Raw genomic sequence first — 19,450 nt, 5'->3', positions numbered from 1 at the left:
CGTAGTGCACTTCCAGTTAAAAGATATATTTTGACAGAATAATGAAACTCAAAACAGAAATTTCGAAAAATCATAGCAAATTCGTTTTTATCACCATTTTCATAAAACCAACACTATTTGATAGAAAAAAGATTAAGCTTTAAAATTGTATGTCAATGTCACATCTATTTCACGCAGTTATTTAACTCATACCAAAATACAAAGTGTCGATGTATTTGTTGACGCACAACTTCAAATTTTCAATATGTTTCGATATAAAATAATTTAGATAGTACCAATTATATTTAGCATTCATAATTTAGACCAAACTGTAGGAAAATATTTCTTCTTCAAAGTGATATCTCATTTTCTCACTTTTTTCTTTCTACTTTTCAATATTATAAAGAAATCGTAGTGCACTTCCAGTTTAATAGATATATTTTGACAGAATAATGAAACTCAAAACAGAAATTTCGAAAAATCGTAGAAAACTCAGAAAATTAACAAGAAACTTTAAAAAGAGCTAAACGATAGAATAAGGTTTCAGCTTCATAATGATATCAACTGTTTTGTTTTGCGCTTCGTAGTTGTCGAGTTTTTAGAAAAAAAATCAAAACACCGTATTTTTTGTTTTGTAATCCGGATGCAACTCCCTCAAGTTTCAAGACAGAGGTCTTTTCTAATGAGAATTTACTCAATACAATATTACAAACCTATGTTTAATGAGGCATTAAAATGATACCTAAGGCCTTTCCTTTTTCAAGGAATAAAAGTTTATTCTTGAGTTCGGCTTTATCTCTCATTTATATCGTCTCAAGCAAGATGACCCCGTGAATTTAAAGACCGATCTATATGACAGGAAATAGACCACCGTCATGATTTTTCATATTATTCATCATACTTCCGCCTGAGCCAGACATGGATTATAGCTCTGCGAGTGCTCTGCGGGTATCCCGATTGATCTCGAGCCGCGTTTCCATTCCTTTTAAATATATGTTCCAGACCATATGAGTATTTGGACCGTACGCGTACGGTCCGGACCGTATACATATACTCGTACGGTCCGACCATACGCGTACGGTCGTACCGTATGAGTATACGCGTATGGTCCAGTACGAGATAACCATTTATCACAATCTTTATTTTTAGTTTTATAAATTGTTATCATTACAATTACTTTTAGATGGATAAAATGAACAATTGAACGATTAACATTAAATTTTTGTTTAACTGTATATCTGAATACTATTTTGGTACTCTCGCCCAAGGTGACACTTACTACCACAATAAATGATATATTTTTTACATTTACATGTTTGCAATTCATTCATGTTCCTTTGCATTTGCATTTTTTTGTAAAGTTTCTAATATTCTAAAATTGTCGTCCCACATCATGTCAACTTCCGATATCGTAAATTTCTATGATCATAATTCAATTTATGTATTACTGATCGACATACTAAATACAAGATATTAAAAGATTTAATAAGCGTGAATTTTTTTATTAGTTAACAAATAAAGCTTTTATTCCAATTACAATTGAACTTTTCCATATTAATTTGAGAGTTAAGTTGTGTTGATCTGTACATTAAGTTTACATGCATTTGGAACTTAAAACTTAAGCAACTTCTTAATGATATTAATCAGACCGTACGCGTACGGTCCGACCGTATGAGTATTTTGAAAAAGTACGCATACGGTCCAGACCGTACGCGTACGGTCCAAATACTCATACGGTCCGGAACATATACAATTCCTTGCCCAAATCCTTTTGTCAAACAATACGATCAAGATCAATCAACACTTTTATCATGTTAATTAATTAGTCCTTTGTTGTCGATAGCTATAAAATGCAATCAGCTGATTATTGATTTTCTGTCAAAATCTTAACGAGTTCAAGGTGAATTCCGAGTATTGTCTGATCAGGTAAAGTCCGAGAAACCCGAGAAAAGTAAATAAACAAGATAGAGGAAAATAAATCGTAATATATATTTCTTTCGCCAAATTCTTTCGCCAATGACGAATTTTAATCGCCACAATTATTATTTTTTCGCACGACCGCCAGCGGAAACCCTGTCTTCGGGGACAAAACGTCCACCAGCAGTGGCATCGACCCAGTGGTGTTAATAGTTATCAAAGGTTCCAGAATCATTACATTTCATGTTGAACTTTACTCAACAAAACATTATTGTTTCCAATTTTTTGGACTGTATTATTACTCGATTTATTTCACTTGACTGGACGGGGTTTAACCGGTTCGATTATAATAAACCAGTCCATCCATAGGAAGTTGTTTTAGGATCAGTAAACTCATCATTGAAGTGTCCAGTCATTCTTTTCTAAATTACTTTGATGACACTGATAGGTGATTAGAAATCAATAATGATTATAACGGCAATCATCCTTATTACACACATCTTCAAATAGACTGTCCTTATGCACATTAAAACGTAAGGTCCGCTCGATCAGTTGATATAACATTGGTAATATACCATTAAATTATGTTTTAAACAACTAGTCAAATCCTGCGGTGCTGTAACCGAACAAGAAAAGTGGCATGTACATTGCATTGGCTTAGACAAGCCTATTATTTGTTTGTGTCTGATATTCAACCCTGCTCAGGGTTTCCCCTGGGTCAATTATTTTTTTCGCCACCTCTTTCGCCAAAACAATATATTTTTCGCCACTTTATTATTTTTTTCGCCAAGTAACATAAATATATTTTTCCTGTTGTGCCCTTTTGTACTAAGAAGTAATTTTTACAACAAAACAAAAGCTTTTATCTCATGAAATTGATCCCTCATTTCATGTGTAGTCATTAAATTGAAGGATTACTCTCATTCGAGGGGTTGTTCCCAGCCATTTGGATAGATCTTTTTCATAACGACAGTTTTCTTTTCTTGGCCATCGTAAATGAAAAAGTTGAGACGTACAACTATGCTTGAAACACGTGCATGTGTCACTCAAACGACTTTATTAAAGTCAAAGGATAAAAGAATTAAAGTTTTAAATCGGACATTTTTCTTGCTTTTGAACAATTTTCGTCGCAACAACAGCTTTCTTTACAAAACTATCTTTAAAGGGAGAGATGTCAAAAGTTTGCTTCAAACACGTGCGTCGCAAAGATGTAAATAAATTCTGTATGTGACATAGCGGAAGCCATTTGACCATATCATTTTGTGAAACAATTCAATCAAATCAACACCTTTATTAATTAGTCCTTTGTTGTCGATAGCTATAAAATGCAATCAGCTGATTATTGATTTTCTGTCTAAATCTTAATGAGGTCAAGGTGAATTCCGAGTATTGTCTGATCGGGTAAAGTCCGAGAAACTCGAAAAAAAGTAAATAAACAAGATGGAGGAAAACAAATCGGTTTATATATTTCTTTCGCCAAATTCTTTCGCAAATGACGAATTTTTATCGCCACAATTATTATTTTTTCGCAAATTGCGAAAATGGCGACCGCCAGCGGAAACCCTGCTACCTTGTCCACCTTGTTAATTTTATCGACAAAATCATGTATTTATGTATTTATCTATTCCTATGATAAGACAATAGCTTGCTTGAACCACTCCCATACTATATCGATATCACAATATAATTTGCAGTCAAATGATATTCAGAAAAAAGTGTATTTTTTACTAATTTGAAGAAAAAAAAATTACTTGCTAAGGTTTAATAACAGTTTTTCAACTCTGGTGGACCAAAAATAAACACTGAAGTTCACATTTGAATCTGAAAATTAGGAAAACACGGTTAAAGGGAGAACACCTTCTGTGTTACAGCAGATTCCAACGAGTATGAAGCTACAGGTAGAATCTTTGGTTAGCTTCCTTGCTAGCTCAACCATGAATTGATTATTACCTTAAAATTGGGAGGAGCATAGCACCAATTCATCATTCAACCTACGTATAAATTTGCTTATACTTATCAATAAATTTAAATTTTGATTGAAAACTTATTTTTAATCTGACTTGTTTATATTCTGTCACTAGTTCTGATTGGTTCTCTGTTTAACTATTGACTCAACCAAAGGCTTGTGTACCTAATAATGATTTCATGGTTGAGCTAGCAAGGAAGTTAACCAAAAAATCTACCTGTAGCTTCATACTCGCTGGAATCTGCTGTAACTTGGAATCTAGTTAAATGATCTTAAATGCAGACGGTTTCTTTCATATTAATTATACTTTTAAACAAGACTTGAATTTGAAATTTGTTTCTTGTTTCGAAAAAGTCATATGACAGTTTCCAACAAAAATAAAGTATCGGGAAAAACAGTATCATAAAGGCTATATAGCTACGATGGATGAAAATCGGCATCATGCACTTGCACGTATACATGTACACGTATTAGACTTAAATAGTCTTTGACTATTTTGGGACATTCAAATACAAAATAAAAGATAAATCTCGGTCTATTTTGTGGGTTCTAATATGTACTCAATTTTCAATTAGATTAAAATTTTCAGTACAAATGTTTTCAACCGGAAATATGTTCACTGATGTTTGTTTTGATATTCATTTGCAAAAGGTTAATTTCTATCCGACCCAACCCATTTGTTTCTATATTCTGCATGTGAATACAAGCATTTGGTCCTAGATAACACTTTCAGATCACTTGTAAATTCTAGTATGATATTTATCTAGCCACAATATGATCGTCCATTTATCGAAATTATGTTTGCTGGTCTGTGCGTCTTTCTGTCCGTCCGTTCGTCCGTCCGTCTGTCCCGCTTCAGATTAAGGAGTTTGGTCGAGGTAGTTTTTGATGAAGTTGAAGTCCAATCAACTTGAAACTTAGTAAACATGTTCCCTTTGATATGATCTTTTTGGTTTTAATGCCAAAATTAGAGATTTTCCCCAATTTTCACTGTCCATTAAACATAGCAAATGATAGTGCGGATGGGACACATTCTTGTGGTTTTTTTTTTTATAGTTACAGACTTTCCGGATGATTCTAGCTTGTATCCACCTATACCGACTTTACATCTATCAAGTATACAAGGTGACACAATCATGCTGACATGGGATCTTCCAAATGATGTTCATAAAGTATGTCATGTCATACAGATAAAATCAGAGAACACCGAATGGCAAATATTAGTATCAGAGGTAAATATTATGTGTAATCATTTTATTACTTACATAAAGTTGAACTTTCAAAAAAATACAAATACAAGTTGGAATGTATAAAACCAAGTTTCCATTAGCATATGGCATGCAGCTAATTATGACGTTGCAAATAAACACCATAGTATTGTATTATAAAAAAAAAAGTGAAAAAAAATGACAAGCTTTAATTAAAATAAGTTAATTGCATATATTTAAAACTGTGAATTCAGAAATTATTACAATGTTTTTATTTTGCGAAAAATGCGACAAGGTTATAATCGCAATAACTTAAACTCATATTTTTAAATGTATCATTTAAATTATAAAGGATTTACTAGATATTGCAAAAATTTTAATCGCATTTTTGTCTGAAATTACAAAATCGCAATAATAAATGTGCGAAATAATTTCTGAATTTAGAGTATATAATAGGCATACATATATTTTTCAGCTAGATGATAACCATTATAACGCTACAGTTCCTGATATATGTTTATATCAGTTTAGAATCATGGCCATAAATCAGTTTGGATCAAATGGATATTCATCGTCTGTAAGCGTAAAAGGTATTTATTGAAATAACTCTAAGAAAGATTTCAACATCTTAAACATTCATTTCACCGATTTGACTCATTAGACAAATTTTACATTTTTGAATTTTACAATACATAAACGTATAATTTCATATTACAAAATGTTGAAATTAACAAATACCAATACATGCACTCGACAATAGGTATTAATATTTCGTGTGTATTTTTGTCTAGTTGTCATCTAATTAACAATCGAGTTGACATCCGAAAATGCCGATGGTCATATAACCGGAAACAAAAATGGTTCCATTTTGTTATTTTTTCCCCTTTTAATAACCATTCGTAACCCATATCCAAGGGGTGATATTAAAGATCACATTTATACAGATTTAGAGAGATCGAACTTATCACTTGCGATTGAATAATTCATCAGCGATGTTTCTTGATTAAAAATGAAACAAATTTGCTGCTTCATCGAATTATTATTTCACTAGATCACTTTCATAAATGATTGAACCATGTCTCGTAACTATTGGCTCTTTAAGTGGAAGAATTTATTGGCAAATGTTTGGATAGTGATTTTTAAGTACCTAAAACTAGTAAAAGTCCATATATTGACAAAATTAAAGCAGACAAACATTCAACAATTTATGATTGAGAAAAAAGAAACTGTACTGTTGTTTCAAAGCAGAGGAGACATATAATAGGGAAATCTGGAGATATAGGTAGCGCTGTTGCCGACATTAACATACATGACTTAATTAAAAGGGAGAACTCAACCTTCTAAATAAGACTAGCACAACCCCAGACTTGAAAATAATTCAAATAATGTGAATAAGGTTATATAGATGAAGATACATTTGAATACCTAAAATCTGAAAAATCAAAGCAGGTACACTGCTACTTGTGCATAGGTACTATTTCTGTACTAAAAATCTGTAGTACTTGAAATTTACTTTTAATATTTAGTACTTTTTCTTTACCTTAAACTTATTGTAATATTTAGGTACCTGTCTCTTACAGTACTTTATTTGTACTTTAAATTTTTGGTACAGAAATAATAGCAACAGTGATCACACTATTCCGTGTTTGAAAATCATAATTTTAAGAGATTTGAAAAAGATATAAACTTTCAATGTCAAATGAATGTGCTGAAAATAGATACCAGGACTAAATTTAGTATATACACCAGACACGCGTTTCGTCTACAAAAGACTCATCAGTGACGCTCGAATCCAAAAATGTTAAAAAGCCGAAGTTGAAGAGCATTGAGGAGCAAAATGTAACGGTGTAACCAAAATTTTGCAGTACTTAAATTTCAAGTACAAATCAAGTACTGTAAAATACAGGTACCCAAATATTACAATAATTTTAAAGTAACAAAAAAGTACTGAAAATTATAAGTAAATTTCCATTACTAGAGATTTCTGGTACAGAAATAGTACCTATGCAAAAGTAGCTGTGTACGTTCCTATCATCAGTTCAAAATAAATAGTAAATAATCCAGGAAGACCTACAGTTACTGCCAATGACAACCATATATAGAACTTATTAGAATTGATTGACTTTCATTTAAGACTACATGTAGAAACTATATCATCAAACAAACAAGATACAACACATTATCTTAAGAAAATGTAATCTTTGAACCCTGTCTCGCTTGATTATCATCTCTTGTTACTATCATCCTCCAGGAACCAAGAATATGATATTGAAGCATGTAGGGATATCTGCACACCCGCTTCATGCTTCATATTCACAATTTCCAAAATCTTACAACTTTTGCATGTTTTTAGTCTTTTCTTTACAAGAAAAACAACAATAAAGTAAAACTTGCATCAATTATTTCGATTCTGATTAGGACAATTTTTATGTCCGATGTATATAAATGTAGAACGTTTGTGTAGGTTCTTCCACGAACCCCCCTTTTTTGTTTTTAAACAAGCAAACAAATGGCAATGTGATGTTTCAGACGGAGAAGTTTTGAACGGTTAGCATAAACGGTTGTCGCATCTAGATCAAATTTGTCAATTTCGAATTGTAACACATTACAGTCATAATAAATTAATAAGTAACAACATGTACATCATTTTAGGAGTTTGGAAGTGTTTTAAGTTGATGCAATATTAAATGCATGCCAATTTGATAAAATTCATTATTCTGCAGTAGTCAATATACGCATGTGCAAATACATTTTATTGGATTTAGAGCATGGGTGTATTCACACAGCGAAAGAAGCACGTCATATTAGAATTTATTGTTTGCAGTGAGAAAGTTATTGTATAAATACTGCAGAAGTCTTGTGCAATATTCTACTTGGAAAAAACTACTTTTTTTTAACTTTAGCGGGACCATTCACCATGGACAGCCGGTATGCTAGAGTATTGATTTTTATACATTAAAATATATTAAGAGAACCTTGGACATGGTGATTTTATTGGTTTTCCCTCTCAGTAGTATCTTCAGAATGATGAAAATATCTAACAAAACTATTCTCCTCTTCATATGAGGTATAAAAGATTACTTGCATTCCCCGACGGTATCACCAGCCCAGTAGTCAGGACTTTTTTGTGCTGACATGAATTATCATTGATATGGTTATATTTATAAATTACCTGTTTACAAAATTTTGAATTTTTGAAATACTAAGGTCTACCTCAGGCATAGATTACCTTAGCTGTATTTGGAAAAACTTTTAGGAACTTTAGTCCTTAATGCTCTTCAGCTTCGTACTTTATTTGACCTTTTTAACTATTTTAGATTCGAGCGTCACTGCTGAGTCTTTTGTAGATGAAACGCGCGTCTGGCGTATATACAAAATTTAGTCCTGGTATCTAAGATGAGTTTATTTAGTATTTGAATTATATGTGCGGTATTTACACCACCCGAAATTCCCCAACAAGGACAACATAACCACCAAAACCGCGCATTTTTGCGCATCACTCATGGCTATAAAGAACAACAAGTCTGAATATCAACCTATGAAATTTTTAGAATAACTGTTATTGTATTCATTACAGATATACCATTAGAACCTATTCATAACATAACCTTTGTTGGTAATTATGGATTATACTATCATGAAGCAACAGGAGAATTCATGGGTGTAATTGAGTGGGACGATATCTCAGGTTTGTGTGTTTTTCATTTGACTTATCCAGATATCAAATCTGTTTGTATTTTTGCTAGTCAGACCGATGAGTGATCCGGCGGAGGCTATCTGTTGAATAGAATTATTTTAAGCTATGCATGTTTGCTTGACATGGTTCATCTGACTTTGACCTCATTTGCGTGGTTCATTAGTCAATGATTAGTTTTCTTGATTGAAACTGTTTCTTAGAATATATAAGCTATAGGTCAACTATATTTAGTGTATTGAATGATTGTAATTTGTACATGTATTATGTTTGGTTTATATGACCTTGACCTTATTTTCTTGGATTATGTTAAGTTCATGTGATAGTTGTAGTAAAGATTTATGATAAGGACTATCAACATAATATTAATGGTTAGTAAAGAAGACGTGACATCTCAGCATGTGAACTCTTGTCAATATAAATACGAAGATTATCACTGGAATTTAAATTCGAGGGGTAAAAACAACTGCTCTTCCTAGATCAAACACTTAGACGTTTTGGCACTTTAGATTATTCAAGTTTGTATTAGGAAGGAACAGTTAGTATGTTGCATATTTATTTTAAATCGTTGGTTAACTGTATTTACATACTTTTTTTATTACAATGACTAGGAAAAGCTGGGTTTTTTTGTCGATAAAGTAGGAAAACTATAGGTACTTTGTCATTTGTAACATTTTTGGAAAGCCTCTTAATGAAATTGATGCACCCAACAGCAATAGGCTTTACTAATTTTGTTTCCTTAGTCCATACTTTCTCCTTGTCAGGTTTGATAATTCGTATTGTCCATTTGACTTCTATATATTTGCAGAAAAAAATTCTTAAAAATTCATTTTTATAAATTAATAATTTTTTCCTCGATGTATGTTAGTATTTGATGTATACGAACTCTGACTATTAATTTCATAATTTTTGGTCAATAATTGAAAAAGTTTCCTATTAGGTCTCTATGTTAATTTTATTTTTTGAAGTGTTGATTACCTGATGGAGTAAGTATAAGTAGTGTAACGGCCTTCCAACCAAACCAAAAACAACATACATGTGCTTTTAATGTTTGTTTATTTGTACCATGTGAATTAAAGTTTTTGTATATTTAAATATTAAGATGACCTCTACTGACCATCTACCAAACTTAGATTTCTGTCATGTGATTGTAATAATTGTTCTATATATGATAGGAAACTGCATTTACCATTTTCTGTTAAAAATTAGATATAGTATAAACTAGTAAAAAGTACTTTACAGGCAAAGGATATGAAAATGAATATTGTTTTATATGTTTACCTTCATATGTTATGTTAGTGAACATGAGTTATGACAGAATTTACAAACTATAAAAACATTTTTTTTTATTTTCCTAAATTGTTTGCTTCCAAGATGTGCATTTTGCACATTAATAAATATCTGCATGTATATAAACTTTAGTCTGTTTTTTTTAATAAACTTTTCAGAGACTCTTTGTATTATTATACAACTCACCATGCTAAAAGCATGACAAGCTTGTGTATAGTTAGTTAACTTATATAATGATATAAAATCAATAATCAAAACTATAAAGTGATGACCGTTTTCATTGATGTCTTTTAATTTTCAAATCGGTATAGTCACATGATAAAAATAAACAAACATTAAAAGCACATGTATGTTGTTTTTGTTTTGGTTGGAAGGCCGTTACACTACTTATACTTACTCCATCAGGTAATCAACACTCCAAACAATAAAATTAACATAGAGACCTAATAGGAAACTTTTTTAATTATTGACCAAAAATTATGGAATTAATAGTCAGAGTTTGTATATATCATATATTAACATCCATCAAGGAATAAAGTATAAATTAATACATATGAATTTTTAAGAATTCTTTTCTGCAAATACATAGAAGTCAAATGGACAATACCTTACAATTTCCGTTCAATCAAGGTTGAAGGTAAACATAGAGGAACATTCCTAAATTTGGCAAAATCTACGAATGATGACATTTTCTGGTTCTAAAAAATTCTTTTTAAGAACAATATATACATCTTATAGAGAAAAAATCACTAATTATAAACCAAAAGCAAATTATTAAGTTAATTGATAAATATTTACAGAATATTACAATCTTTAAAAGTGCTACAATTTTTTATCTACTTTAGGTTTGGACGAGAAAATAGTGGACCAGTATAATTGGAATGATATGTCTTATGTTCAGTGCCCAAGAGTTAGTCAAAACATGCAGCCCTATTTTTCTAAGTTCAGTGCAAAAGTATGTCATACATTGTACTTTCAAATACATATATTAGTTACATCAAAACGAGAAAATTGAAAGAAGAAAACCAATTAAATGACATATCAACTAAGTTAAGTTTCTCTTTAGATGTATAACTTACAACAAGTGGGTACTACTGAATTGTGAAAGCTTTGCTACATTTTTTTGTATATTGTAAACAATTGATATATTACAACATTCAATGTCATAAAATTTAGTTTTATGAATCTACATGTATTTTAAATTCGTAACTCTAACAGAAGTAACATTTCTTTACGTTGTACAAATGTTTATTACAGCATGGTAGAAAGTACATTATAATGAGAGTGAGCAGAGATGCATACGGATGTATTTTCACTACACAGGTACAATTTTAAAACACTATAACATTTAAAAGTGTTGCATACATAATTATTTTTTTGCATTTATATGAAGCTCATGTACTCAGTGAAAAACTTAACAAATTTACCGGGTTATAATTTCCCTTATAAATTTATCTATGAAAATCTTTATATTTGAGGTGACATATTGTGGCATTAACAATCACTTTGTTTAATATACCTTGTAAAAGTAAGTATAATCAATGGACTCTAGACCCCTGTCACTTGTATGTATCATTACTAGTACTATAAGACATAATGCACACAAGTTCGGCTTTCGTTAAAATACCTTTTCATGGAGGGTTTCAGAAATCAATATCTTCATATCATCGTCATTTGGTGTATGATCCCAATAAACATACTAAACAAAATAAAACAAGCACTAATAAATATACAAAAAGTCTAAAATTGATGTTTTCAATGATCCCTATTTGAATTTTTCGTACAAATGCCGCCAATGGATCATCCTTTAGCGTCAAAGTTATACAAGTTACGTATGACCTGTTTCCGTTTCCTCGATCTCTTATCCGTATCTCAACGATACTCTTGCGGAAGAACAATTTTGTAGACATAAACATTTTTAATCATGTTTAATGAGTTTGTTACTGCTGATGCTGTGTTTTTTTTTGTAAAGACCGTAAGCCTATGTTCCGGTTAAAAGCTAATATTTATTTTTACGACCACGACTTAACAGTATTTATTAAACCAATAGAAAGATAATAATCCTTGCAGTGGATACATGTTATATTTGGTTTGTGTCAAAAAAATGCTAAGGTTGTTTGCATGTTTCAGGTATCACTAGTTAGACTCATCTATCTAGGGATTTTGTTTTATTTGAAATATATACAGTTTTGAAAAAGTGTTAACATTAATTCAAATACAGACAAATGTGTACCTCCGGCACAGTTTTCGGAAACATGTATCCCTCCAGTATTACCATGATGGTTACACGATTAATGAGAGATATTGAAGATACTCTAATGAGACGGCAATTAAAGAGCAAACTTACCACAATGACATCAAGGAACATAGCCTTTAAGAGTATAAAAGTGTCTATATAATACGAAAGGCACTTAATCGACCCCGAGTATAATAAAAGTAATGAAGAAGTTCAGAATGTATCGAAGATCTGCAAAAGAATGTTTGATTACAAAAAATATCATTCTTAAAATTAACGACCACATTGTCCCTGTTATAACAGAATCTATTATGTTATGTTTATTGGCTTTGTTAAATAGTTATCAAAGGTACCAGGATTATAATTTAGTACGCCAGACGCGCGTTTCGTCTTCATAAGACTCATCAGTGACGCTCATATCAAAATATTTATAAAGCCAAACAATTACAAAGTTGATTTCTGATAAAAGTATGCGTTTTATAAATGTTGGCATACATATATATTGAAAAAAAATCTAATTTTAAATTACATAGGTGAAAGCGAAGTCTGTATGTAATGACACTGGAGGCTGGACGAATTTTACCATTGATTTGTCAGGTACGTAATGACATTGAAAGATAGACAAAACAAAACAAAAATTGTATGTAAGCTAGACACGGGAACATCTCATAGATCTGAATCATGCATTGGCCGTATTCATCCATCACTGTTTTTTTTCCAAAATGTCCTCTGAAACCATTTGTCAATTAAGGTATTTTCTGTTTATAGTATGGGCAACCAATGTGACTGAATTCATGTCACTGATTAGTAGCGGTTTCGCGGAAAAATCAAGTTTTGGATTTAATTGATCCTGTGTATCATTCACTTGCAAGTGAATAATTCATTAGCGATGTTTCTATGCTTATATTGACAAAACTGAACAAGGATACCTGATTAAACTGAATAATTATGACGTTTTCCGTCCAAATTTCAAATCTTTGGCCTATCACACGGCACTGAACTTTATTTTACCACCGAAAGAAGGCCACGACACTCAAAGGGGACAGTTGTATAATATTAAAATATCTTGAATATGTTAAGAAGAGGCAAATGAAGGTATTTAACAAAAAATAGAGGTCTACAGGATAAACGAACAAATAAATATGCAGACAAGCACATGCAATAGTATAATAAAGATTTGTCTTTTTTAATAAAGGATGCCTAGAAAATTTCAATTGATGGACCGGCCTCCAGCATAATCTAGGTTGAATTTATACCTGTTTATTCTTGTGAGCAATGCTTAGATCCGTTTTATTGTACGTCCTAGATACAAAAACCATGCGGCAAACCATTGTTTTAACATGTATAAGACGATGCATCGAATGAGTCAGTGGAAGGTGCTTTCCTGGTGGCTCCTTTTCAATTTTGACATTTCAACTTATCATGGTGGGTACATGCACAACCAATTTGCAACTAAGGGTCATATTTAAGGTTAGCATGTATACAGGCCCAAAGACGTCGATGTTTGTCTGACAAAGCATTAACATGCCATAGATGTTTAAGAGCTTATTTTGTTCAAAGTCAACCAAACTCACTGCCCAAAGAAAAATATTATTTTAATATCTCACTTTGCAAAATGCCTGAAACAATAAAAGTCCTACTTTAATTTCTTTCAAAATGTAGCGTTTTTGTAATCCTGTGGTCTTTGGTCGATAGTTCTCTCATAGGCGATTGTACCCCATCTCCTTTTTTCATAATGTCCTCATAGTTTGTTTTCATCGGTTCCGTGTGTTTGTATATTCTCAACACCTTTCACATTGATAACGTTTGGGCATATCTAAGGTAACATTTGGGGTATATGTCAATAATTGACCTTATAGCCATAATCCCTTTACAAGATTTTCGATTTTTTTATATTTGTATGATAGATAGTAATTTTGATTGACGTTCCTTCTGTGTTTTAAATGTGTTGCATTGTTTTCCTTATAGATTGTAACAACATTTACAATTTTCCATGTTCAACGACTGATCCTAATTGTGAGTACGATAAAATAACGATATTTAAAAGTTTGTTGTTAAATAAGCATTGTTTGACTTCATACAAATCATGCAGTGTTATACAGACTCAGAATCATTTCAATTTTCATTAAACGATTTAACCTACAAAACAATTTATTCGAGATAACAATTTAACCGTCTTTAGACCAACATTGAATATTTCTTAGTTACTTACTATATATAATTCGATTTGAATTTCCCTTGGAGGTCGGTATATTTGTTATTTTACTTTAAATCAATACTATAAGGTCGGTACATTTTTTTTTGTCTTCTTGTTAGTTGGTATTTTTGGTAGTAGTTTTTGGGCATCGTGTCAATCTGAGCGTCCATTAAATATGTTAATACCCGACATTTTTTGTATTTGCCTGTCACAAGTTAGGAACCTTATTTGGTGTGGCTGAATGCAGTCTGTCATATTTGTTTTGTTTTAGTTTATTGTTTTGTCATAAATCAGACTGTTATACAGACTCAGAATCATTTTCTTTTTAATTGTTAGACATTTCCCTTTTATAGCTGATAATACAGTATGGGTTTTGTTAAATATTAAGTCCACACCAATTTGATAGTTGCCTCATTTGCAATCATTCAACATATACTTACCTAATATAAACATCAATTTTGCTAGCTTTGCACAATATCCTATAAAAGAACAGTTACTTGTCTCAGAAAAAATTTCCTATATATCTTAATATAACACAAGGTGCTTAACTTACATTTTAGAAAAATGTCAGGCGGTGACGAAATTCCGTTATATGCCGCTTTCTAGTCTGTCAACCCCATTAAAACTTGTTATATCGTAAATCTAAATTAATTTATCTTTAGAATGGTGTATAACACGCCTACATTTGTTGTCGGAATCATCCGTAGCAATCCTACCAAAATAAGTCAATCGTAATAATTTTACCAACCGCTGAAAATTTGGAAATAAACGTCACGCAGTAAATGATTAATTATAAAAACTGTTGTTTTTTTGTCTGAATAGAACTTATCCCCTAGTTAGTTAAATTGTATAAAATACATTGAAAAAACCTCATAAGTGTTATTTGTGGTATGTCTTATAAGTTACGAGTTTCCTTTTTTAGATACAAATTATACATGCCGTTAATGTCATTCAGACTCTCTCTTGACTTTACGTATGAAAATGAAACAAAATCAGATAACTGCGATAATCATTTAGACTTTCCCATAACATTGACCATTAGGAAACCGAGATATATAAGGAGACGTGACGTGTTTATTGCCAATTCATCAGCCGTTCACGGTTGGCAAAATTATTACGATTGACATACTTTGGTAAGATTGCTACGGATGATTCCGACAACAAATGTAGGCATGTTATACACCATTGTAAAGATAAAACCATTTAGATTTACGATATAAACAGTTTTAGTTGGGTTGAAAGCGTCTTATAACGGAATTTCGTCACCGCCTGACATTTTTCTAAAATGCAAGTTAAGTACCCTGTGTTGTATAAAGGTATATAGGACATTTTTTTCTGAGACAAGTGCCTGTGTATAACAGCTATAGTTTCGTGCAGTGACAAATGACAAGAGTGTTGTGCTATTATCGTATTAAAGATGTGTTTAGAAGTTAATGTTAACAAACCATTTCCCCTTTCTCAAATCTTAATATATTTAAGAGCTAGCGTCTGCTACCTATACGTTGTAAGACGTCATTGGTGTTTGACTAAAAAAATATAAGCAACTTAAAAAGGATTTTGTCAAAGAACGTCTCGTCCTTTTTCTCAAAAATTGCATTCGGAAGTACCATGACCTAGCAAATAGATAGTCAGTGTCAACCTCATAAATAACACAGGGTGGTCTTCAGTTATAGTTTTTCAATTTTTATGTTCTGTATCCTTTTATGTTATTACTTTGCATATTTTTACTGAGTTTCTTTGAACTATTTAAACAATAAGGAAATGTGGTATGAGTGTATATTTTTGGCAACCATATGGGCTGCAAGAATGAGAAAAACATAAACCGAGCTGTCGTGGCGACATGAAAAAAGAGAAAGAATTCAATAAAGAAAAATAACTGACTTATTGTTAACAAAACAAAAACAACAGACATGGCCACGACCAACGACAAACACTGAACTACAGGCTCTTGACTTCGGACCGGCACATGAAGAAATTGGCTCAACCCTATATTAAGCTAGGAGTCTGGGACAGTAGTGTTATAGCACAACAAAAGACATCTGTAAGTTTCCAATTGTGAAACGTCAATTTGACAACATCAAACTACTTGTCATCCCTGGAAAAAACAACCATGAACAATATCTGCAATGATAAGTCATAATTAATGACCATTCATTGGAACAAGTTGTAAGCCAACCAACTCGAAAAGATAAAATACCTGATCTTGTGTTAACAAATTATCCAGCCATAATTGAAAAAAAACTGATACCATGACACCTTTAGAACAGGCAGACCATACTAATGTATACATAGAATGTTCATTACAAAAAAAAAATGCCAAACCAAGCCTAGTAAAATCTATAAATATAAAAACGCAAACTGGCAAAAGACAAAGGAGCATATAGATTAAATATATCAAGATATCACGAATAAGAAGTATATTAAAGACACAAATACTATAATATAATATGATAAGATTGAAAAATTATTTGCAAAATCTGTCTGAAAGAACATACCACAGAAAATACTTTGGAAAACAGACAGACTAGAAGACATTTGAAAAATACACAAACAATATTAAAGTAATAAATTAAAATGCCAAAGGAAATTATACCTACTCAAACAAGTAAAACATGAAATACAAAAACAAGAAAGAACATTTTTTTTGCAATAAATTGAAGATATTATGATTGTACCAATAAATGACAACCCTTCCACTGCCATCCAAAAGTTTCCTAATAAATCCGTACAGCTCTATAAAAACACAAAAGTCTGAAAGCTCTAACATACCACCACGTCTGAAAGAGGAACTTACTTGCATCTGATTTAAAAAATAAAAGCAAATATATTAAATGAACAGTTCGAAAAGAATTCACACCTGCAAAATATGACCCAATACCAGATAAGGGCGTCAGAAAATATCCACAAATGCCTGATATTAAAATACAAAAAAAGAGCATAGAAAAGCTTCTAAACAAATAGCAGTTGAAACAAGACAGCTGTGCCTGATCTCATCCATGGAAAAATGTTGAACGAGTTCAAGACGTCTATCACTTCCATCTCGTCAATCAAATCTCAGGTGCCTCATGCATGTGTATGTGCAGCGTTAAAAAAAATGCGACACTCATGATCCTATAACCTATCGGTCGCCTTATATCCTTAACATGAATATGCTGCAAACTCTAAGTTATAAAACAGAAAATGTGATATGATTGCCAATGAGACAACTCTCCACAAGAGACCAAAATGACACAGAAATTAACAACAATAGACCACCTTCAACAATGACCAAAGCTTATACCGCATAGTCAACTATAAAAGGCCCCGAAATGACAATGTAAAACAATTCAAACGAGAAAAGTAACGGCCTAATTTATGACAAAAAATGAACGAAAACAAATATGTAACACATAAAGAAACTACAACCACTGAATCACAGGCTCCTAACTTAGGACAGGCACATACATACAGAATGTGGCGGGTTAAACATGTTAGCGGAATCCCAACCCTCCCCTTACCTGGGAAAGTGGTGTAACAGTAAAACATGCTTTCGTTGTCTATATAACTGTTCCGGACCATATGAGTATTTGGACCATACACGTATTGTCATGACCATATGCGTATACTCATATGGTCCGACCATACGCGTATTGTCCGACCGTACGTGTATGGTCCGACTATATGAGTATAAAACTCGTTTGGTTATTAACGTGCCGGACCATATCAGTATTTGTACCATACAGGTATTTTTTTTAAATTACATTATAAAAGTTTTAATAATACAAAAACTTTATCTACAGACCAATCACATGACAATGTATTATTTTATGATTCGAATACTACGTAAAAATTAAATATTGATGCAATAGTTAGTTTTCATCGTTAATTACATTCTTGCATGTAGGCTTGGGGTGACATTTACTTCTACTTGGTACCATAGCTTTTTTTTGCATTAGCAAGTCTTTGTTGTGCATGATCCTTTTCATTTACATCTTTTGTTTGGAGTGAAAAGCTAGCCTTTTTATAGCTGTGTACAGTGATACCGAGGTCTTCGGCCATTCCTATATGTCTTCGGTATTTTTAAGAAGCTCTAGATCTCAAATATCGTAACATGACTGCAATACACCATATTCACAAGACAACTTAAATAAACTATGTTTCTTTCCAGTGAATTCTTGTTTAACAGTTCATTAAGAAATTTTTGGAATTTATTTTTTTAAGTCGACATATTGCCATTCACGCGTAATTACAAATCGGTAATGACCATCGGTAAAAAATATGTTTATTATAGTTTTGACAAGTAAGTAAAATTAACTATGTGAAACTTCTAATTTTTATTTAGCTTATCTTTTTATTTTAATATAATAATAAAATTACCTATATGATAGCGTCTTTTTAATGAACGGTTCTTCCAATTTTTACAAACTAAGAAAATAGAGTATAAAATAAAGAAAAGAATATTTCAAAAGATGTAAATTTGTTATCTTGGCTGCTCTTCATGATGTATGAATTTTCGAGAACGTTGTAAAATTCCGTACAACCCTGATTACACAAAGATAACAAATAATTTCGAACTTTTTACATGCTATTATAAATAAAGAATGAGACGGGGTTATGCGTGTTTGTTTGCGCTCAAAATCTGCTTGATCATGGACAGTTTTGTTATAAAACAAGAAAATTAAGTTTAGGGTTAGTACAAACGCCATAAAGAGCTAAGGCATTGACAAATGTCACTGATGATTAAGTAACACACGTAGATGATTACCCCTAGTGTAGTGATGTTGCTATGAATATGATTTTTCAATTTTATTCAACCCGGTTGACGAATTGTTTCTTGTCAAATACAAAGTGTTGTTGTTTTTATTTATCAAAACAAATTTGGATGTGGGAACTGTGTCTTTTGGAAATGCTTACCATCGGTTATCGGTACAAAATCACATGAGCTTCACCAGTGAAGTATTTCTTATTACATGTATCATTTCCT

General features: G+C 31.7%; 1 protein-coding gene across 1 annotated transcript in view; it reads left to right on the top strand.

Annotated features, from left to right (window-relative positions):
• LOC139514210 (uncharacterized) overlaps positions 1-19,450 on the top strand; it is a 179,066-nt gene that overhangs the window by 44,491 nt on the left and 115,125 nt on the right. Inside the window, exons 5-11 of the mRNA XM_071303036.1 lie at positions 4,919-5,094; positions 5,546-5,660; positions 8,648-8,758; positions 10,900-11,009; positions 11,312-11,377; positions 12,824-12,887; positions 14,259-14,306. Of these exons, the coding sequence (XP_071159137.1) occupies positions 4,919-5,094; positions 5,546-5,660; positions 8,648-8,758; positions 10,900-11,009; positions 11,312-11,377; positions 12,824-12,887; positions 14,259-14,306 (690 nt within the window). The remainder of the gene's footprint in view (positions 1-4,918; positions 5,095-5,545; positions 5,661-8,647; positions 8,759-10,899; positions 11,010-11,311; positions 11,378-12,823; positions 12,888-14,258; positions 14,307-19,450) is intronic.

This window comes from Mytilus edulis, chromosome 3 (assembly GCF_963676685.1).
Source record: "Mytilus edulis chromosome 3, xbMytEdul2.2, whole genome shotgun sequence".
Taxonomy (NCBI): domain Eukaryota; kingdom Metazoa; phylum Mollusca; class Bivalvia; order Mytilida; family Mytilidae; genus Mytilus; species Mytilus edulis.
Note: the sequence above shows the minus strand (reverse complement) of the source record. Positions and strands in the feature narration are given on the sequence as shown.